At 43.1% G+C, this 23,527-nt stretch overlaps 1 protein-coding gene across 4 annotated transcripts in view; it reads left to right on the forward strand.

Moving 5' to 3' along the window:
* The window catches only part of FRAS1 (Fraser extracellular matrix complex subunit 1), a 299,449-nt gene that overhangs the window by 112,789 nt on the left and 163,133 nt on the right, over positions 1-23,527 (forward strand). For all 4 annotated transcript variants that reach the window (XM_073340462.2, XM_073340465.2, XM_073340463.2 and 1 more), the window contains exons 3-9: positions 2,550-2,657; positions 5,834-5,926; positions 9,249-9,408; positions 14,046-14,179; positions 17,800-17,883; positions 18,387-18,488; positions 18,604-18,795. In XM_073340462.2, coding sequence (XP_073196563.2) covers positions 2,550-2,657; positions 5,834-5,926; positions 9,249-9,408; positions 14,046-14,179; positions 17,800-17,883; positions 18,387-18,488; positions 18,604-18,795 — 873 coding nt within the window. The remainder of the gene's footprint in view (positions 1-2,549; positions 2,658-5,833; positions 5,927-9,248; positions 9,409-14,045; positions 14,180-17,799; positions 17,884-18,386; positions 18,489-18,603; positions 18,796-23,527) is intronic.

A 23,527-nucleotide genomic window follows, 5' to 3' on the forward strand; every position in this document is an offset into this window, starting at 1 on the left:
TCTTGTACGCAGGACAGGAGCTGAAGTGAAGCCTAGCCCTGTGCAATGAATTGGCGGAGCATTTAAAGTTTTAAAGTGAGAGAAAACTTGGGTCAACTTCCTGAAGGTCAGATGGAGGAAACTTTAATGAGAAAGCAGGTTCTGGAGCAGAGAAAATGCCAGTTCTATCAAAAATCTTTCCTGGCTGGGGAGTGGGAAAGAGAGAGAGAAGGGAAGTGCAGGAGAATCCCCACTGATGGCCTGTTTCCCCTAGGCTAGTATCACAAGACCCCATCAGTTATATATGTGAGAGTGGAAAAATCTTTCATCCCAGGAAGTTGGAGAGGTTTGGTTTTTTTTAACACGAAGGGCCAGATTTTCAAAAGTACTCCACACCAAACAGTTTTTGCTTAGGCACCTGATTGAGTGGCTAGATTTTGAAGAGAATTCAGCTCCCATTTAGCTGTCTAGCTGGAGCCTGAGCGCTTGTGAAAATGCAGCCCCTAAAGGACACTGGCATATTTTTCCCGTGGCCAGAATAGTATTTGCAGCTAGCCTGAAATGTATCATTAGTATTAAACCATGGGCCACATTTTCCCTCCTTTATTTACATTGAGTAGCATCTTACTCCAGGAGTAGTTCAGTTTAATTGAAGCAAGTCACTACTCAGTGTGAGTAGGTGGCAGAATCTGGCACTATTCCGACTCAATTTTCAATGAGATTTAACTTTGATTCCATAGAAATTTTTCTGTATGCAGAGTTAATTAATCTCTTATGGGGCAAAAAGGCAGTTTGGTGCAGACATAATAGCAGCATAATGAAAAACAATGTTCAGATAAGAAATTAGTTATCCTCTCCCTTGTTTTTAGTTAGTTAACTGAAAGCTTTAAAAATAAACAATGATCAAATAAGTATTTAGTACAAAACCCAGAAATTGTAGTGTTCCTAACACCCAGTACTTTTCATGTGTCTATAAAGCTGTCAGTTATTTAAAACAAAACAAAAAAAAACGCTAACAGAGAAGGAAAGTGGTTGCTCTAGCTAAACTGTCAACTGCAGAGGAATTCAATTTGGACAAGAAACATGAATTCTGAAACAAAGGAGGTAGGAACCATTAATTTGTCCATAAGCCTCACAATAAGAAACTTGGAGGTGAAATCCTGCCTGCTTTACTCATGTGAGTTGTCTCACTGAAGCCAGTGAGATTACGTTAAGCAAAATGGGCAAAATTTGGCCTTTGATCTCTAATTTCTAAATTTACTTCAGAAAAGTGGATTACAGACTCCTTTTCTGGTTTCTTTCTTTCCACCCCAAAACAGTTATAGCCTGATTCTCATTTGCACTAAGTCCACTTTCCACCATTCTGACAATGCAAGAGAGCCTTAGAGAGTGGATTATATTTACGTTCACTTTACGCCCTCTCTTTGCTGCCCGAATAATGTAAATGAACCTTAGTAGGAAATTTTCCCTTAGGGTTATAGAAGTGATCTCTGACATAGTAAGTACAGTGCTGTGTGCCTGTGTATTTGCACATAAACATTTCCTTGCCACGTTTCTGCATATGCAAAACCTCTGTAGGAATGGACACCGCTTTTGCACACAGACAGCGGGTAGTGAGGTGATGAACCCACAGCAGTCAGTTTTCTCATGACAATACAGAGTTCGTATACAAGACTGGATTTTTTATGCACGGGCAAAATTGATAATAGAAAAATTGCCTTCATCAAAACGTAATGATTGGAGTCTGGCCCTAAGTCTGCAAAATTATGCCCATAACTTTAGAACCTACTGTGCACCTCCTCCATAGACCCCTAAGCCCTCCCTCTTGAGGGGCATGAGCTGAATTTTTTGGACCCCCCCGCCATTATCCCTTCCATAGGTGTGAATTCAAGAAGGAATGATTTTCACCTCTCACTCTGTGCATGGATTTAGGGCCTAGTTTTCAGAGATACTGAGCACCTCCAGCTGCACTTGAAGTTGGTGAGAATTACAGGCGCTCAGCACCTCTGAAAGTAGTCCCTTAATGGTGTGCTGTATCAACACTATTGGCTTGACTCCTGATGAGCTACGGAGGTGCAAGTGGTGTGGCTAATGGTGCCGCTGTCAACATCAAACTGCTGCTCGTGTCAATATCTAGCAGCAGCAAATATATGTTTTGGGATGATCAGCGATAGCCAAAGCTGTTTGTTTTCAAAGCCACCTAGCGGATTTGGATGCCCCGAGGCAGCTTTGAAACTCTCAGCCTAGATTTGTTTACAGAAAACAGGCAATTTCAAATCAGCTTGTGGCTATTGCAGGTCACGTACAATCAATTATCTTGCAGTTGGAATTGATTGATTGTTTTTCTGTGCATGGCCTTGTCTTTTCATTAATTTTTAAATTATGAAACGAATAGCCCTGGACTTATTAGTACCTGGGGTTACTAATCAGCATCGAGTAGACGGAGTCCATTGTAGAGTTTGCCTTTCTATTCTGTGCCTATTTAATTGATTTGAACTGTTAGCCATGAGATAACTCCACACGTTTTACACTTGATGCGAGTTTAATTCAGAGCTTATGTTTGTTTGCAGAACAACACAATTTGGAAGCCAGATTCTTGCCAGGAGTGCAGATGCCATAGTGACATTGTCATCTGTGAACCTGCCATTTGCAGAAACCCTCGGTGTGACTTTCAGAAGGTAAATATGCCTGTTGGCTTGCTATGCAAGGGATGGGAAGTATTTGAATCATTGGGTTTTTCTCTCTATGTTCAACCTAAGCCTTCTGGGTAACTACAGGTTTGGGAAAGTGTTATACTGGAATATACACCGTCTATGATTCATGCAGGAGTGGAATGGACAATCAGAAGGGGCTTAGTTCTGTAGCCACAATGTAAGCAAAGCATCTCTTTTCTTTCGTGGGTGTCATGGTTAAACTTGCATAGACCACCCGATTATTAATGGCTCCTCTCTAGCATAGCAGCAGCCCTGTCACGGTTCCATTTTCATCAGTGGGAACGGTAGGAAGTGAAAAGTGGGTGCAAAATGGTAACATTTTCCACCCACTCTACGCTGATGTAAATGACTGCACAGAATTGCACAGGCATAGATGAGAAGGGGATTTGGCCCCCTGTGAACAGAAAAGGCAGTGTTTTGAAGTCCATCCAGTTTGTTCCCTTCTCACATGGAAACTTGGCAATGGCACCATTTGCATGCTACATATGGCAAGTGATCTGCCAAGAGTATTCTGATCTCAAAAGATGCCAGTGTGCTGCCGTGTTCGACCACAGCTTAAGCATGGCTGATAATCACCTTTAGACTGAGCCCAGGGGGCTGGGTCTCTGTAGAACAAACAGATGGACACTTTCCACTCTAACAAACAGTAAGAGAGCTAGAATTGTGCTTTTGGTCCATCTTTTCGTTTGGTGTGCCTTGGTAATTATTGCTGTTGTTGCTGGGCTTTCATTGTCTTTTTTGTTTCTCTGTTTCTTGTGAGCCTTCATTAATGATTGTAGCTAATTGGGTGCAGGGTTTGTGTTTGTAGGGCCCAGATTGAGGGCAGGAACATATGAATATCAACAAAAGTCTGTATTTTGAAGAGACCCTGCCAATATAAAAATCGTGTAGTTTTAAAAAGGTCTTGCTAGTGTTCCTGGTAGCAGCCATAGGTTATTCACAGTGAAAGAACAGGTGGTGTCTAATTTTTGCTCCATCATTAATGCTGTTTGTTTGTTAGAGGGAGATTGAAAATATTGGTTCTGTTTATGTTAGAGAGGAGGTGAATAAAAGGAAACATAAGAGACATACAAAATAATGAATGGCATGGACACTTCTGTTACTCCTTTCTCATAACAAAAGAACAAGGGCAAATTGAAAGGCAGCAAATTTAAAACTGACTAAAGGAAATAATTTTTCATGCAATGCATAATTAACCGGTGGAACTCATTGTCACATGATATCATCAAGGCCAAGAGTGGAATAGGGTTCCAAAAAGGAATAGACAGTTATATGGATAATGAGAAAATTCTGTGTTTTACGTTAATTTAAGAGAACTTTTTAGGAAGGGGTCATGCCTCGTGCTTCAGGGCATAAACCAGCCACTAATTGAGGGGGTAAGGAAGGAACTATTCCTATCATTGATTTATTCTTTAACTATATGCTGCAGGATTTCTCCAACCTTCTTGGAAGCAGCTGGTACTGGTCTCTATTGGAGGGAGCTCCAGCTTGAGTGCCTCTGCTGATCTTACTTCCAACAGTATGGCATAGAGCACTGGTTCTCAACCAGGAGTCCGGGGCCCCCTGGGGGGCCACAAGCAAGTTTCAGGAGGGCTGCCAAGCAAGGCCAGCATTAGACTCGCTGGGGCCCCGGCACAAAGCTGAAGTCCCAGCACATGGGGCTGAAATCTGGGGCCCTGAGCCCTGCCACCCGGGGCTGAAGCTAAAGCTGAAGCCTGAGCCATGTAGCTTGGTGGGGGGCCCCTGTGGCAGGGAGCCTCAGGCAGTTGTCCTGCTTGCTATCCTGTAATGCCAGCCCTGGCTTTTCGATGCAGAAAACTAGTTGTGGCAGCACAGGTGGGCCGTGGAGTTTTTACAGCATTTTTAGAGTTTTATTTTCAAGAAGGTGACCTTTGGGCAAAACCCTAAATTATGGCCCCTCTTTGCTGCCTTTTCATGTTCTCGGCTACTTCATTGAGTGTGTGTGTGTGTGAGAGAGAGAGAGAGATGGTGATGGGGTTTGTAGCTCACGAAAGCTCATGCTCAAATAAATTGGTTAGTCTCTAAGGTGCCACAAGTACTCCTTTTCTTTTTGCGAATACAGACTAACACGGCTGTTACTCTGAAACAAGTAAAACTGTCTGTCTCTGTTTGGTCACTGCGGGCCTAATCAAGAGGGACGCTGAGTACTGCCCAGAAGGTACCAAGCATCCTCAGATGACGGTTGACATCTGTGAAATCCTTGCCAGGATAAGGTCTCATATCACATTCCTTTGTGGCATCTGTGCGGCATACTGCCAGGGTCTGGGATATTTAAAATACATTTGAGAAGGCTGGAATGAGAATGCAAAAGCTGCTATGCACAACCCTTGGAGATGCTCCAGGAATGGAAGCAAAGCACCTCCAGAGCTTTTGCCAACTTTTTTACTAATGTCTCCTGCCCTCAGTGTGACATGGAAGCGTGAACACACATGCCTGTTGGTTTCATCTGTTACCCTGCTGCTGCACAGAGTGTGGCAGCCAAACTATGCACTGTTCTTCTGGGAACACTGAGGGGGCAATATAATACAGATGGTCGATATTTTTCAAATTTTGAAAATGTCACATTTTGGAACTTGAATAAAAATTGGGAATTTCAAAACAAAACAAAACTGATAATCAGTTAATTTCCTTTTCCTTTTTCCCAACTAGCTCTAACGAGAAAGGAAGAAAATGTTTCCACTTATGATATTTTTAAAAAGCAATGAATTAAATTTTAAAACAAGAAAACAAGTTTCCCTGCGATCACTTATGGGTTAATCTTTTTTTAATTTTATTTATTTATTTTTTTGCCTTGTTGAGAGTCAGTTTTTCCTAATGATTTTCCTATCTGTCACTGAAATGGCTGGTGTCAGGGAGTTAATGAAAAATGAGTCTTATTCCCAAAGGATTGTTTATGCTGTGTGTGTGTGTGTGTGTGTGTGTGTGTTTTCCTATACACACCTTGGGGATAAGAATGAATTCAGCATCCCAAAGCAATGCAACAGCTCTACACAGGAAAGTCCTTGATTAGTAGCATTCCTTTTTAAACTGAGAGCGCCATGTGCAACAAGAAACCCCCCCATGCCCCGAGTCACCCCTTCCACCTGTACTGCTTATAGGGCTTTCTTTTATTTGTTCAGGGGGAAGTGCTCTGGATAGCCCCCAATATGTGCTGCCCTGAGTGTGCCTCAGGAACGGAAGGATTTTGCCAGCATGAAGGCCAAACCCATGCGGTAAGTGCTCTTAAGTATCCATTGGCATTAACATTATTTTCCCTTCCTTAGCTCTCCGGTTGTCCACCTAAATTCAGGGGCGGCAGCTTTTGCCTGTGCAAAATCAGTGGCTGGTTAGGTACTTCAAAAGCTATCTCCTGGCCTTGACGAAGTTGTTAAGCAAAGAACCTCCCCGCCAAGGTCACACTGTGGTCAGTCCTGACCTTCACTCTGGTTTCTTTACCCCTAGAGGGACTGGAAAGCAGACAACTTTTTCGCAGCTGAGAGTCCCCAGCGGATGTGTACGGGTCCTGCACCTCTAACCCCTGCAGCCCTTGGTGTATTGGGGGGTGTTTGGAGCAATCCTCATTTCTGGGGCTACTCTAAACTTCTCCAGGGGCCACCCCCAGGATCAGAGTGAAGTAAATGGCTCCTTCAGTCCCAGCTCCTCCCACTGGGAATAGTTGAGGATTGAGGCCACTGCAGAGTAGATATTGTACAAAACCATGATGGAGGTGTGGCTTAGAAACATGGCTGACAAGTATGTTTATGAAGAACCCAGTGCATTGGGTTCTCTAGCTGCAGCTGCAGGGACGTGTAACAATTACCCCCACTTTTTGTAGTGCATTTCAGGAGTGAGAGAGAATATTGATCAGTGGTCTTTTTCTGAAAGTGAATATCCAGGCCACTATAAATGTGATAAAAGAATCACCTCTCTAGTGACAAGAGGCCTACCGCTTGAAGCCCTTACCCACCTTACCAGTTTTTACTCGAGCAAAACCCCCAATGGGATTTTCCTACATAAGCATTGAGTATGTAAGGAGCGTGGTAAAGACTACAGGATTTGGCCTATTGGTAACAGAGAAGCCCTTTTAGGTAGCAGCAAATCCTCAGAATTTCTACATTGTACGCTGGTTCTGCACACCCCTCACTGAAATCCAACTTGTTAATTATTTTCCCCAAGTAAACCACTCTTCGTAGATCTTGTCTAGGTAAGATGTCGTCTGGCAGGCACGTCGCTCTCTAGTTAAGTCAAGTTAAGCCCAGGTCTTTGAGCGTGGTCCTTGCTAATATCAGCAAAATGTTTAATTCATCTACTTGGCTAATATGGGGGCGGCTTCAGACTCCACAGTGCACATGCTTTTATGACACGCGGGAACCGGGTCAGTGAAAGTTTTGGCTCTTTCATACACGAAAGGTATCTCTTCAAGTGAACTTTCGGGCAGATAACCAAGCCTTCATGTATTCACTAAAGAATGCTGGAATGTCCTCTCACGGCTGCCTCTTCAATCCAGCACTCTGTGGAAGGCAGCAAAAGGCACCATTAATCGTTGTCGTCCCCCGCTCCCCTGCCCCATTATAATTTCTTCCGCCATCAGATAATGGCCATATGGGGAGTTTTGTTTGCTACAGTTCATGCAAAGGGAAAGGGCCAATTCACAATAGCCTGGCCTGTTTGGCTGAGAAGGGTGGAGAGTCTGGTGCATTCATTCATTCATTCAGCTGTGCTCTGCAGTTAAATGAGACAAGATAGTATTGTTGGGAAAAGAACTGAGTGTTGACCTGGGCACACTTGCCTTCTTCAAAGTGGAGGCTATAATTACCATCAGAAACTTGCATTGTTAGATACTGACCTCTGACATGTGACAGCGTATACACTTCTGTAACCCGTGCCTATGCAAACACAGGCTCCAGGAGGGCCAATCCACCTCGATAGTCAAACAGGCCACAGCAGAAGGAATAAGTGTCCATGTGATTAAAAAACCCCACTGAGGTTCAGAGATGGTACTTATTGACAGATGTCCAATAACAGGCAGAATTGCTCTGAAAGGGGAATTGAGAAGATGGATGGTTTAGTGGTTAGGGCACTAGCCTGGCATTTGGGAGATCTGGGTTCAATTCCTGGCTCAGCTACAGATTTCCTGGTGACCTTGGGCAAGTCACTTAGCCTCTCTGTGCCTCAGTTTCCGATCTGTACAATGGGGATAATAGCACAGCCTGACTGCACAGGATGTTGTGAGGATAAATACATTGTGAAGTGTTCAGATGCCATGGTAACGAGAGTCATATAAGTACCATAGATAAGCTGTCGACCCTCCCCTCTGTCTGACTGAAGTGTTTTACTAGTTGGCTGCAGTAATTTGCAGTTGTTTTTGGCTCCTATTATGTTTTATTTTCATTTGTTCTGTTTATTTAATGGGAGAGATGTAACCATAGCTGCTGGAGTTGGTGCCTGCTGATTGCTGTCATGTGACTGTGATGTAACCTCTAGTATGCTTGACTTGCCTCGCATAGGCAGGAAATAAAGATCAGCCTCATGCCGGCAATCTCATGTGTCTCATCCTTACTATAGAGCCGGCTGCATATTTAGGCAACGTTCATATTCGAAGCGTACAGCCTAATGGCTGGAGCAGATTACATAAGGGAAGATGATTATCTTTCTGTCAATGAGCCAGGCAAATGCTTTCTGTCTTCATCATTGTTTTAGAAATATCTAGCCAGCAGAACTGTCCCCAGTAATCACCCCAGGAAAGAAAAGCTTACACTGCAGCTGACAGCAGGTTTTGTCCATGCCCAACTTCCATGTTGCGTGTTTCACCTAAATTAAAATTTTGCATTTCTCGTTTCAAACAATATCACAGCTTATATCCTTGCCTTCTGTGAGTGGTGATGCATGTGCTGTTGGACCTAGTAGAGTCTTCCAAGACGGCTTTCTGCTCAGTAATGATCCTAAGGAAAGAAGATTCTGTATATTGGAGTGTACTGCAAAAAGCAGTGGGTTCCTTACTGGGCCAAACCCTGCTCAGGAGAGCAGATCCAGCATAGTTGGTGGGTTTTAAGGGAAGCAGGGTTTGGCTTGTTGTGAGATACACTGTAGTTTGTAGTTTAAACTTCTGAGGACAGATATTGTCCTTAGATGTGTGTAGATCCTACTGGACATTTTAATGGAAGCCAGGTAAAGACAGAACAGCTGCAGGGTTGTGTCTGGTTTAGACATGGCAGCTCAGCCCATCACACAGGGAGTCATGGGTTGGGAGAATGTATCCATTAGATGTATGTCCTTTGGCCTAGGTTATGCTATGTCGATGCCACCAGGGGGACCCTCTCTATTGAACTGATCCCAACGGGACTACTATGGCCGTGTTAGGACTACTTTGTCCCCCTGTTGCAGGGACCAGTGTCTGCACTGCAGCCTCGGCCGTGAGTTACAGAGCCTGGGCATGTTGGCAGAAGAGGAAAGTTAGGCACTGGCGCGGGGTAACTCATTGGAGCAAAGATTATTTCCAGTCTCGTTGGCTATTAAAGTAGCTTACACATTTCCCGTTTTGTTTTTCCATTGCAGCATGGAACGGAGTGGGCAAGCTCTGCATGCACGGCGTGCTCCTGTGCCAATGGGAAGGCTAGCTGCCCCCGCAAGTCCTGCCCACCCCTTTCTTGCGGCAGGGGGGAGCTGGAGTACGTCGCTCAAGGAGAGTGCTGTCCCAAATGCGTGGGCACTGGTGGTGAGTGTTTTGAAAGGGGTGCCCCACACAGTGAATTTGGCCTTAGTGAAGTGGCCCCAAGGAGTGGGGTTGACGTTGCTGCTCTGCATGTTGTCTTAGTGATTAGGTGAGACCATCTCTTCAGTTCTCAAACCAATGAAGAGTATTTTTCCCCTTTGCTTTGAATCCGTTTGCTTCACGTCTCCTGTGCAGTACCCTGCCCAGACACACACTGGGGTATAGAACTTCTCCGAATTCTCTTTTCACGCTGCTCATTTTGGCTCTTGTAGATAAAGGCTGACATTTCCAAAGCTGCCTAAGGGATTTGGAGGTGCAGAGCCCATTAAAATTAAATGGGAGTTGGGCATTCAACTCCCATAGGTCCCTTTGAAATCTCAGCCTTAACCTAAAGGCAAAATCTCTTAAAGGCTGGTGAAATTATTGATTTTTTTCCCCCGCCGATAAATCAGGCCTTTTGCGTTTTGAGACACACACAGTCTTATTTCAACCACATGCACAAAAATAATTCAAAAATCTTCACTTAAATCCACAGATGCTTCAGATTTTATACTTACTTTTGAAGCTGTGTACTTTATCCATCATTTAGGGCCTACAGACGAAATTCACCCCTCCTTAAGAAAGGGGAACCCTGACTCTCCTTGAATTCAGTAGACTTGCAACTGCTTACACCAGGGCTGAAACTAGCATGAGTCAGATTGTTTGCAATATCTTAGCCGCATGATATCAGCTGTGACATGCAGGCTGAATAGACTCAACTGTTGGACTAGAAAAAAGGTAGAAATGGCGTGAGTAAAATATCGGTGGCCCTAGGCTGTACAGCACATCTTCGTGGCAGTGTCCACACTATTCAAACTTGTCTTGTCAAACAAACCTGACTTCATAAATGATCTGGAGGATGGTGTGGATTGCACTCTCAGCAAATTTGCGGATGATACTAAACTGGGAGGAGTGGTAGATACGCTGGAGGGCAGGGATAGGATACAGAGGGACCTAGACAAATTGGAGGATTGGGCCAAAAGAAATCTGATGAGGTTCAATAAGGATAAGTGCAGGGTCCTGCACTTAGGACGGAAGAACCCAATGCACAGCTACAGACTAGGGACTGAATGGCTAGGCAGCAGTTCTGCGGAAAAGGACCTAGGGGTGACAGTGGACGAGAAGCTGGATATGAGTCAGCAGTGTGCCCTTGTTGCCAAGAAGGCCAATGGCATTTTGGGATGTATAAGTAGGGGCATAGCGAGCAGATCGAGGGATGTGATCGTCCCCCTCTATTCGACATTGGTGAGGCCTCATCTGGAGTACTGTGTCCAGTTTTGGGCCCCACACTACAAGAAGGATGTGGATAAATTGGAAAGAGTCCAGCGAAGGGCAACAAAAATGATTAGGGGTCTGGAACACATGACTTATGAGGAGAGGCTGAGGGAACTGGGATTGTTTAGTCTGCAGAAGAGAAGAATGAGGGGGGATTTGATAGCTGCTTTCAACTACCTGAGAGGTGGTTCCAGAGAGGATGGTTCTAGACTATTCTCAGTGGTGGAAGAGGACAGGACAAGGAGTAATGGTTTCAAGTTGCAGTGGGGGAGGTTTAGGTTGGATATTAGGAAAAACTTTTTCACTAGGAGGGTGGTGAAACACTGGAATGCGTTGCCTAGGGAAGTGGTAGAATCTCCTTCCTTAGAAGTTTTTAAGGTTAGGCTTGACAAAGCCCTGGCTGGGATGATATAATTGGGGATGGGTCCTGCTTTTGAGCAGGGGGTTGGACTAGATGACCTCCTGAGGTCCCTTCCAACCCTGATATTCTATGATTCTATGATTCAGTTTTTCATGAGATTACAAGTTTGGTTCATTAAGTATGTTATGCAGTTACCTTCGAGTTTTGTAAGGCATATTGACTTAGTGCTGCATGCAGGGCCGTCCTTAGAGGGTGCAGGGCCCGAGGTGGAAGTGACGGATTCATCTCTTCCGGGACAGACCGTACTGGCCAATCGCATTGCCCACGGGGCCCCCCAGAGTGGGGGGGCCTAGGGCAGAAGTGATGGATTCGTCTCTTCTGGGACCGACTGCGTTAGCCAATTGCACTGGCCTGTGGAGCCCCGCGAAGTGTGGGGCCCAGAGCGGTCACCCCAATTTGCCCTACACAAGGGATGGCTCTGGCTGCATATCTCTGTAAAAAATTAGTTCTGTACATTAGCACTACAGAACAGCTTGGATAGATTAAGAACTGGCTAAGTGACAGATGTCAAAAACTGGTTATTAATGGGAATCCTCATCAAATGGGGTGTTTCTTGTGAGGTTTTTCCAGGATTGAACATTTTTATCAGTGATATGGATGTAAATTTAGAATCACTGCTCATAAAATGTGCAGATCCTAAAAGATTGGTGGAGTGATAAGTAATGGTGAGGACAGGGCATTCAAACAGGGGTGCTCTGGATCACTTGGTAAACTGGGTCCTTTCAGACAAAATGAGTTTTAATACATCTGAATGCTAGGTTACAACATCTAGAAACAAAGAATGCAGGCCATGTGTATTGAATAGACTATATTCTAGAAAGCAGTGACTCTGAGAGAGGATTTAGGGGTCATAGTGGACAAACAACTCAACATGAGCTCTCAGCGTGATACTATGGTTAAAGGGCTAATGTGATCCTCAGTGTCATGAACGAGAGTAGTGAGTAGGAATAGAGAGGTGGTTTTACCTCTGTATACGGCACTGGAGAAACCGCTACTGGAATACTGCATCCAGTTCTGGTGTCAACATTTTGAAAAGGATATTGAAAAATTGGGGAGGTTGCGGAAAAGAGCCACAAAAATGATTCAAAGGTTGGGGAAAATGCCTTACAGCGAGAGACTTAAAGGTTTCAATCTGTTTATCTTATCAACAAGAAGATTGAGAAGTGACTTGAATACAGGTTGTAACTACCTTCATGCGGAGAAAGTAAAGGGTACTCAGGGGCTCTGTAGTTTAGCGAATAAAGACATAATGAGAAGCAATGGCTGAAATATAAAGCCAGACAAATTCAAATTAGAAATAAGATACAAATTTTTAACAGTGACCATGATTAACCAGTGGAACAAACTACCAGGGGAAGTGGGGGATTCTCCATCTCTTGATGTCTTAGAGTCAAGACTGTTTACCTTCCTGGAAGATAGGCTTTAGTCAGACACACATTATTGGGCTTAATGTAGGGGTAACATGGTGAATTTAATGGCTTTCGATATTCAGGAGGTCAGATTACATGATCTACTGGTTCCTTTCTGGCCTTAAACTCTATGAATTTATCCTGAACTTACTTCACTGCGAATATAGGTACCACCTGTAGTTTGTAACCTCTCATACAGATGTCAGAACCCAGAAGTAGATCTCAAAGCACGTTGGGACAATTTCAGGAGGAAGTATCATGGTTGATGCATTTCTCCAGTACTGAGATATCTCTTCTGCTTTCATTGGTTTAAATCTCAGACGTAACTTTGGACTCTTATAATCCTTGGCCTCTCTGCTGAGGCTGTCAACATCAATTAGGTCATTTGTCCACTGGTAACTAGACTGAGACCAGCAGTTTACTGGGGCAAGGATCATGCTTTCTTTTGTGTTTGTAAAGCATCTCGTACATCATGGATGCTACCAGAAACAAATAGATAATAAATAATAATTTCATACAGGACAATGAATTGGTGCAGTGGTTTTTTTTAATATTGCAATTATTCTGGGTCAGCTTCATGGAGATGGCTCTTCTAAAGTTCTTCCTTGCAGATGCTAATCAGTAGATGAGTCCTACATCTGCAGTCTTTTTTGTATGATTGTGAATGTCCATAAAGTCATTGCACATGTGAAATTGTGCTGGTAGGATGTGAGAAACCAGGAAAAATGTGTACAGGTGAACGCTGTGCAGCCAAATGGAGTTAGTAAGGAAAGTCATGGTCTGATGCTACTTCTGGGCTTTCCAGGGGGCAGAAGTTCCTAGAGTGTAGGGGATGGATCTGAGATGAAAGGAGTTGCATGAGGAGAGGGAATTAAAGAAAACATGAAAATGGAAACACAGAATGACTCACAGACTCATAAATGTTAAGGCCAAAAAGGACCATCATGATTATCTAGTGTGACCTCCTGCACATTGCAGGCCACAGAACCTCACCCACCCACTCCTGTAATAGACCCCTAGCCTCTGGCTGATTTACTGAAGTCCTCAAATGATGGTTCGAAGACTTCAAGTTTCAGAGAATTCACCATTTACTCTGGTTTCAACCTGCAAGTGACCCGTGCCCCATGCTGCAGAGGAAGGCGAACACTTCTCTGCCAATCTGACTTTGGGGAAAATTTCTTCCTGAACCTAAATATGGCAGTCAGTTAGACCCTGAGCATGTGGGCAAGACCCACCTAGCCAGACACCTGGGAAAGAATTCTCTGTAGTAATTCAGAGCCCTCCCTATCTAGTGCCCCATCACCGGCCATTGGAGTTATTTACTGCTATCAGTTGCAGATCGGCTACATGCCATTCTAGGCAGTCTCATCATACCATCCCCTCCATAAACTTATCAAGCTCCATCTTGGAAGCCAGTTAGGTTTTTTGCCCCCACTGCTCCCCTTGGAAGGCTGTTCCAGAACTTCACTCCTCTGATGGTCTTAATTGTCTCTTAGAGTCCTGCTCCTTTGACGGCCAAATGTTTCGGGATGGCGAGGAGTGGCACCTCAGCCAGTGCTCCAAATGTGTCTGCAGGAATGGGGCAGCTCAATGCTTCACAGCCGAATGTCAGCCAGTGTTGTGCAGCCAGGTAAGAACTGTCCTGTCAATGATCTGTGCAATTTATTAGCTTTGCCTTTCCCTGGGAAATCTGCATTTCTCAAAAGAACATATTTACTGGCAGGCTAATAGTTATTACTGAAGGAAACATGATTCAGAAAAGAGAAGTGTATGCTCCACAAAAAAATAAGTCCCCCAAACCTCCAGCCATGTCCATTTATTTACAGTCTAATCTAGTGTAAACACCAGCTGTGCTTTTGGTTTTGTAATCCAGAGAATTCTGTAGAGCTGGTCAGGAAATATTTTTTGATTCTGTGAACAATTCTGAAAAAAGCAAAGTTTTATTTAAATGTTTCTTCAAAAGTTTTTTGAGCTTTTGTTGAAACCTGCTGATTTTTTGTTGTTGACAAGAACCTTCCCAAAATTTAGTTGAAAATGTTTCAAACTAAAAGTTTCAGCCAGCTTTACAATATTACTCCTAAAAGGTGACCGTGTTGTCTACTGATTACAGCAAAAGCCTGGGAGCCAGCAATGCTAGGAAGATAACTTGCTCATCTTCACCCAGCGAGTCAGTAATTTAGCCCAAATTAAAGAATCTGAGCACTTCTGGCTCCCAGTTCTTTGCTTAAGATGACAGTCATTATTCCCTCGCACGTACACAATGATTTTCACATTCAAAGCACTGTACGAACGTTAACTAAAAGAATTCCAGTATGCTGGGTAATCCAGAAAATCAAAAGCATACTTAGTACTTTATATATTTGGTGGATGACAGGCAAGAATGCCAAAAAAAGAGCAAGGGATCTGGTTGGATTTAGCATCATAGAATATCAGGGTTGGAAGGGACCTCAGGAAGTCATCTAGTCCAACCCCCTGCTCAAAGCAGGACCAATCCTCAATTTTTGCCACAGATCCCTAAATGGCCCCCTCAAGGATTGAACTCACAACCCTGGGTTTAACTGCTCATGTGCAACCCCATTCATCTGTAAAATAAGAAAGCAGCTTCCAGGGAGTTCACAGTGTTCTGCTTTACTGTTGTTCTCGAGATGCTGTAGTTTTCCTGATTTTTGTTTCCCTGTCAAGCGCATTCCAGTCGCAAATCCAGAATTTTGTCTTCCTGGGTGTGTGGTGATGAAGGTTCCCACCTTAGAACTGGGAAAATAAAGCACCCATTACAAAGCTTTTTCTTTTAATGCTCGCCCACCTATGTGTTAGGGGACCAGGTGTTCATGTAATTAACACTGGTTCCTGTTTGAAAAAAGCCCAGCTGTTTCTCTGAATACTAATTGCTTCTTGCTGAGTTGTGTAATTAATATTACGAGATTAAGTGGTGTTCGTTAGAGCAAATTAAAGCAAAATTTCTAAATGTTTAGAATTTTTCCTCTTAAATGTACTTAAATGTACTCTTGATTGATTGCACTAATGTTTAATCAGTTAGTCATTAAAACGTAATTAATAGAAACTGGAATGAGAACATGGTTGCCATGACGTGTCTGAGACTAATCAGCTAGAAGCATCCAAGTTAATGTACCAAAAATCCCCCCTAGCTAATACTGATAATGTTCCATAGATTTCCTAACAAGGTGCCCTAATGGAAAGCGCATTAGCAGGCATGGCAAGAATCCCATTCTGCTCACTATAACTATAATTTTTTCAGTGCTCTGTGCTTGTGTATTTATACCTGTATTGCCCGGTCCAGGCTTCCAACAGCACACAAGAACGGGTAGCTTCTCTTATATGCTACTTCAGGCAGAATGGCAAGCTAGGGAAAGCTATCCTTCAGATAGCCATGCTCTGTCCCTTCTCTATAGTCTTTCTCCTGCCTCACTGCAGAGAGGGAACTTAGGAAGCTTCTGCCATCTTTGTCAGTGTTTTCTTCAAAGCTCTTTTAGGGCTAGATCCCGCCACTCTCATTCACCTGAAGTGGTACTTTACTCCTTTATTCCAATGGGACGATGTGTGGGGAAAAGGTACGGTCAGTGTGTGTAATCCAAGGGTTTGTTTAGCTCTCCATGCTCTGTACAGTGCGTACCATCAAAGAGCCAGGAGAGAAGAGGAAAAATGCCCTGCAAGTGAAAGTTCCCTAGGCCTGAGCAGGCAGCTTCTGGTGGAACATGAAAAGAGTGGCTGGCAGTTTCAGAGCTCGCTTTGCTTGCTTGTCTCCAGGGAACAAGAGGCAGTCCTCAAAACCCAAGTCAGAGAAAGGGTCATTTGTTAGACTTCATCTGGCAAAATCTATGAATTACCACCATGAACTTTCCCAGGAGGTTTCTGGCTCTCCAGCCCATCCCTTGGAGGTTGGACATTTGGAAAAACTTCCTAACTGTCAGGGTGGTGAAGCACTGGAATAAATGGCCTAGGGAAGTTACGGAATCTCTTGTCACTGGAGATTTTTAAGAGCAGGTTAGACAAACACCTGTCAGGGATGGTCTAGATAATACTTAATCCTGCCATGAGTGCAGGGGACTGGACTAGATGACCTCTCGAGGTCCCTTCCAGTCCTGTGATTCTATGACAGTCATCTTTGTTCTCCCTTTGGACGCTTGTGATTTACATGCTATCTCCTGAAGCAGGAGCTAACATAATAATATTTTGCATTTCTATAGCACTTTCCACGTTTGGAGCACCTTAGGTATATTAACTAATTAATCTTCACTAGATCCCTATGCGGCAGGAGGTAGATACTGGTGTAAATATTATTGTTCCCACTTCACTGGTGGGATACTGAGGGTTGATCAACACACAGAATTGTGCAGGTTTTAACTAAATGTGATTTTTAAGGTATGTCTGCCTTTAAAATGCTGCAGCTACACCGCTGTAGCCCTTCTGTGTAGATGCTCCCTGCGCTAATGGGAGGGGTGCTCCCCACAGCATAGGTAAGCCACCTCCCCTAGAGGCAGTAGCTGGGTTGATGGAATAATTCTTCCATCGATCTAGCGCTGAATACGCTGTGGGTTAGGTTGGCTTAACTACGCTGCTCGGGTGTGGATTTTTCATACCCCTGACTGATACAGTTAAGCCGACTTAATTTTCTAGTGCAGACCGGGCCTTAGACTGATTCAGTTAAGCCATTGCAAAAGGCTGTGTGAACAGTCTTACTGGTTAAAACCAGCAGGCTTATTTCATTTTCGCTTAGGTCAATTAGCAACAAGTTTAAACGAAACCAAAGTAAGCCACTCTTAGACTGAAGAGGGTTATACCACACCAATTTAACTAAACTGGTGCCAGTTGGTGTGTAGACAACCTCTGAGGCAGAGAGGTTAAGTGACTCATCCAAGGCCACAAAGTGAATCAGTGGCAGAACCAGGTCTAGACTCTAGATCTCTCCTAATTTCTAGTCTTGAGCCTAATCCTGTAGACCATACTGCTTCTCTTTAGTCATGGTTCCACCATTGTCTGTCTCAAGAGGCCCCAAGAATAAGATGTAGTGTCTTGGTGCTTGCCCTTCTACTTTTACAGCAGAATGCAAAGCTGACCCCAAAATTCTTACCCTAATTCATGGCTTAGGTGGCTGATGGTTATCACATAGATATAAACATCTTTTGCAGGAGTTACAGGTCTAGGCTGCTGGGCTGCATATTTAATTTTCAAACTGTTACTCTGCTCATCTCTCTTTTTTTTAAATAAAGTTTTCTGGTTTTTAATCTTTAGGATGAAGCTATGGTTGTGTCTCCTGGAAAATGTTGCCCAGAGTGTGTTCCAAAACCCTGTTCCATATCTGGAAAAGTGTATGAGGTAACCTTTGATGAACCACACCAAAAACCAACCTGACGTGAATTCTGGCACATCTCTATTTTTCCCCTCCCTAACATCTGACTTTCTGCCAGCATTAATAACTTGGTACAATGGCTGTTTTTTTTATTTCCTGGGAAGCTAAGAGTTGAAAGGGATTAGAAATATAAAGGAATTTGCTGGCAAGCTGCAGCCAGGTTGACGGGATAAATTAGATAAGATATTTACTGTTCATGTATCTTTTTTTTTTTTGTGGGAAAACAAATCATTGATGAAAGTCACTCTCTCCTCTCTTCTTCCCTTTTTATATCCTGATCATGAAGCAATATGCACTGTTTCTATGCACGTGAAGCAATATGCACTGATTTAAAAAAAAATCTCTGTACTTGGATGCATGTACATATAAGGAACTCACGGGGAAATACATAGTCCAGGAGAGAATGTGGTGATGGTTACTGCTTTATTTTTTATTTATATATGTATCTATCTGTCTTCTTTCTGGACAGCATGGTGAGCAGTGGAAGAAAAATTCCTGCACTACCTGTGTATGTGACAGAGGGGAAGCAAAGTGTCTTAAACAGGACTGTTCCCCACGTACCTGTGAGAAGGTAATGCAGCAGTGCACGGCCTCGCGATCAGGCTGCGTATCTCACTCGCCCCTTTCATAAAGGGCTGCAGGAGGGCTTGAAAGGTTAGCACTTACTGAGTATTGATGTTTGCTAGGATCAGAACAAAGTGCAGCGTCTTGGGAAATGTTGCGAGGAGTGCGTTTCTTCCAAAGGAAGCTGCTTCTACGAAGGCAACATCAGGTATCACAATGAGATATGGAATGGTACTCGCTGTGAATTTTGCACGTGTGATGGAGGACAAGTCACTTGTCAGAACGGAGAGTGTGCCAAAGTGGAGTGCGCCTTGGTAAGAAAAGATTTCTTCTTTAAGAATATAATGGTCAGTTCCTGATTTTCTTTCTTTACTGATTGATTTAATGAGATACCTTAAGAATTTGGCTGTGATTCCATCACTTGCCTCCAAAGCACTTAACTGGAAACAAGGAATGGAAATGACAGTCAATTTGTATGTGCAAGGCAGGCAGGAGGTTAACTGTCTTGTGTTGTGCAAGCAGCGTGCCTGGGTGAATTGGTGGCTACCTTACTTTTTGATTGTCTGCAGCATTGTCACTATCTACCTGGTAAGAAATGGCTTCAGGAGAGCGTGTGCTGAATTTGGTGCAGAAACCATAGACCAGAGGCAGCCAGTTCTGTCAAAAACTGTGAAGAATTTTGCCCTTGATCTTTGCTAGGACTAGAAAGCAAGATCTTAGCTAAGGTATTAGCCACTAGACTTAGTGACCCCCTACCTATTTTCAGACAGTGAGCAGTCAGGGTTTATGAGAAGGAGATTTGTGATGGACAACACCATAAATATATTTACCTCTTACTTCAAGCTCAGATCATAGTTCATATTATAATTGCCCTGTTAATGGATGCAGAAATGGTTTTGGTAGGGTTGGTGGGCCCTATCTATTTGCTGTATATAAAGAAAAGGTTTTTGGATCAACTTTCCTCCACTAGATAAAACTTCTTTCTTTCACTATTAGTGTCACTGCTAACCAGTGGGCTAATATCTGCTTCATTCCAACTGGGCCAGAGTAATGCAGGGAAGGAATTGTGGCCTTAGGCATATCTCTAGCTCACAATACTTGGCAAGAACACTCCTAGGATGGTAAAATTTATTTAATACCCCGGATCAAGGCTGTGCCCACGGTCTAGCCCAAAATCTGAGTATATGCATGGATATAAGGTGAATTGGAGTAAGTCTAATTTAATGGCTGTATCAGAAAGTTGGGTTCTGACACAGTGCAAACACACTTTCATTCCAGCAAAAGCAGAGATCATGTATCTAGGAATAAAGTTATGTGCTAACTCATGTAACATTATCTCTTTAAATATTAAAAATACTTTGTATTTTCCTCTCTTGATTCATTCTTATTGACGTTACAAAGAAGAATATTGGATCCAAACTTTTATTGTCAAAGGGAATGCTGCCTTGTTACCTTAAAATGCTTAAATAAAACTACCTAAACTACTACTGAATTTAGTTGGATGGAAAGTCAAGCTTCTTATATAAACAAGACAAGATCAAGGGGTAAACTGGGAATAGGTCTTCTGGGTTTGTATCTCTTTTACTTCGCTTTCCACGTGCACACAGTTGTAAAATGAAACGCTTACACTAATGATTACATACCATCATGGCTCAACATTGAAAATGATTTAGCAGCTCCATTTGGTGCATTGCAGACATTCCCATATCTTGAACTCTTACTAGTACCCATGAGAGAAAAACTTGTATTCAGTACAACTTGGGATGTATTATAGTACAACTGAAGACGCTCACCGATACAGATTCATCATACTTAGTATTCCGTCCCAGATTGGACCATCCAACGTTTATGATCACTCTACAGACAGATAATAAAAATGTGGACTCATAAACAAATATATAAAGTAGCAGATCTAATTTCTACTGACAAATTGGATCCTTTCCCTTTCTTACGGAGAAAAAATTGCTTGTGTTTTGTGTGCAGGAGACAGATCCTGAGTGGTGCTGAGTGCCATTAACACTTATTGAATTCAGTGGGCATTAAGAGCATGCTAAGCTTGGCTGAATTAGGTTCCGTGGAAAACCTCTTCAAACCTGGGTGTCCCAAGTTAGGCATCAAAATAAGTAATATTGAAATCAGTGAAGTGTGGGCGTTGGAAAAGACAGGAAAAGTGTTTTTTTGCATATTGAAGAAGAATTTTGGTCCTAATGGATAGAAAATAAAAAAAGATGTTTTGTTTGAGGACTTGCATCCTATAAGACTTCCCAAAAAGGTGAGGCAGCTGTCTTGGATCATTTGTGATAGAATTCCGGCTCAGTAGTACAAGACATGCATTAATTTATTCCAAGGACAATATGAAATGTCTCATAAAAGAATCTTAAAGCGGGTAGGTTGTCATTTTTTCCTCTTCTTCTCCAAGTCTTGCAGCTTTGCTGGCAAAATCTGAGATTTTTTTGCCTGCCTCAGTAAATCAGAGCTTAACTGAAGCAAGGAGTCTGTGGGGTTTAGCTAGGTAAACCTAGGTAGTTCGACCTAGCATAGCAGCAGCTGATGGGACTAGAGCTAGGGCTTAATTTTAAAACCCTTTCAAACAAAACCTACCCAGTAATTGCAGAGTGAATATGACTGTGATGACTCTGAGGGGCCCTCAGGTGAGCTGTGAGTTGTAGTCTTCAAGGGGGGCTACTGGAAACTGTCTGGTAGGTGTGGATAGGGTGGTTGCTGAAGTGTATTTGGTCAACCAAAACCACTTTAGCTGTCAGAAACATAACCCATCATGCTAGTTCCCACTGTCCCTTCCATGAATTGCTGTAGAGACAGCTTTCAGGGACGTTTCTGAAAAGTACAGCTCATGGGTGGCTGAAGGTGAGACTGAGCCATGCCTAAGAATGAGGTTCCTGTTTCCACATCATCCCATTTTGGAGACTCTCTCTAAACAATCCCGTCATAAAGGGAACAATGGGCCAGATCTTCCAAGGTGTTGCGTGACTAACATGCTATCAGCAGGTCTTAGGATTGGTCCTAATGTTATGAAGATAAGGAGCAAATTTAGATCATTGTATTGCACAGCTTTTCTCCTTTCCTTGCAGATTGTTCTAGTTACTTTTGCACACCAGTGAAATCTTAAAGATCTAAAGGTGTGTGTGTGTAAAAACATTTTATTTTCCTCAGTCTGACACCCCTCCTTACTCCCTTTCCACATTCTTAATATTGAATGTAATGACTAAAGCCTCTTAAACAAGAGTGCAAATGACATAGTTATCTCGCATAGTGCCTCCCACTTCTGAGTCTTGGCAGGCCAGGGCTGCCTTTTTTGGCAAGGAGAATCATGTCCCATGCACATTTTCCCCCCTCATCCTTTGTATAAGTGTCGGTGTGTGTTGGAGGTGGGAAAGTTCACAGTACATACTAGTGGCATGGGTTCTTACCATACACCACGGAGTTTTGCAAGAATGGTTTCAATATCTAGATACTTGTAGAAATGCCCAGTGATGGATTAAAGTGAAATGTCTCCCCGATTGACTGAAATCATAGTGCTTCAACTTACTACAGTTGGTGGCCCTTTCAAAGCATTGGGCCCACATTGGCCATTCTGGCATAATCTGCCATTGGTAACGCGGCTGCACTTGTGTATATGTAGCCAAACTGGCATGCTATGTTTTCCTAAGTGGAACACTGTAAAATATACCATTGTGATTCTATGAACAGATATTCTTTAGGGATGCACCCTAAGCTGCCGTAAATAATAGAGCTACATCAAATAATACCAGTTGGCTTGTCGGAACGGTTGACTTTTATGAGCCAGCCATGGGAAGTAGCCGCATGCTTCTGTTGAAGTTAATGGGAGTTGTGGGCAATATCCCCTTGTTGGCTTTGAAAATCTCAGCCACTGTCGAACTCTATACTTGCCTCTTGCCCCTTACCTCTGTTTTAATATTGTGACAATACTAGTGATTGAGCAATGGCTGGTTATCCAGCAATCCTGGCGGATATATGGAAACCTTTGAATCCAACAACAGTTCATTTGATTGTGGGAATTCACCAGTTTTCTCTTCACTCTACTCCAGACTTAGGGAGCTGAGGTGTAACCTCCCCCTGCAGCGTAGGTGGCCAGGAGTGTTTCACTGTCACTTCACTCAAGAGCAGAAAATCCTGAGCACAATGAAGACTGCAATGAACCCGGGGATGTAGCCAGCTTTTCCATTCATGGGGAGTTTTTGTTAGCTGTGGTTTTCGTGTGTGTGTGTATTTATGTATATATTAACAGTTCAATAACAGAATTTGAAAAGAGAGTTCTGCACATATAGAACAGCTCCCCCATGACTGGAAGTTCATTAAGGGCTTGATACAAACCCCATTTAAGTCATTGAAAAGAATCCCACTCACTCCTGCAGAGACTGAATCACACCCTGTAGCTAGAATTCTGGTGCATAGAAACAGTATGAGAAAACTGTTCCACTTCACTATAAACAGGGTTTGACTATATCCAAAAGCACTATCCATCTATTAATATTCCCCACTCCACCATAGTATCTGAGCACTTCTTACATATTAATGAATAATCTGCACAACACCCCTAGGAGGTAGGTAAATACTATCCCAAATTTTAGAGAGGGATTAAAGGGTGCAATTTACAAAAGCAGTCAGCATTCACCATTGACTTCCCAGGCAGCAGAATTAGTCCAATGCTGTGTTCGTTTAAAAATCTCACCCTGGGGCTGGTCCACGAACTAACTTGCACTGAAATAGCTAAATTGGTTGTTAGTTCACCTTTTATTATTTTGGTGCAAGTCTATGTATGGAATTAAAATAGCCTATTTTGATTTAATTTGTATATGTACATCCATTTTTAGGCCCCTTTATATCACCTTAGCAGTGTCAAGAGGTCTTAATGTAAGTGAGAATCCGGCCGAGAGAATCAAAGGCAGAGACAGGAATTGAACCTAGCTCTCCTAAATCTAATCCAGGTTCTTTAAACATAAGACCATTCTTTCTCTCCCGTAAGTGTTTCACTTCCATTCACGCACAACGGACTTGGAGCAGATG

The sequence above is a fragment of the Lepidochelys kempii genome, chromosome 4 (genome assembly GCF_965140285.1).
Source record: "Lepidochelys kempii isolate rLepKem1 chromosome 4, rLepKem1.hap1, whole genome shotgun sequence".
NCBI lineage: Eukaryota > Metazoa > Chordata > Testudines > Cheloniidae > Lepidochelys > Lepidochelys kempii.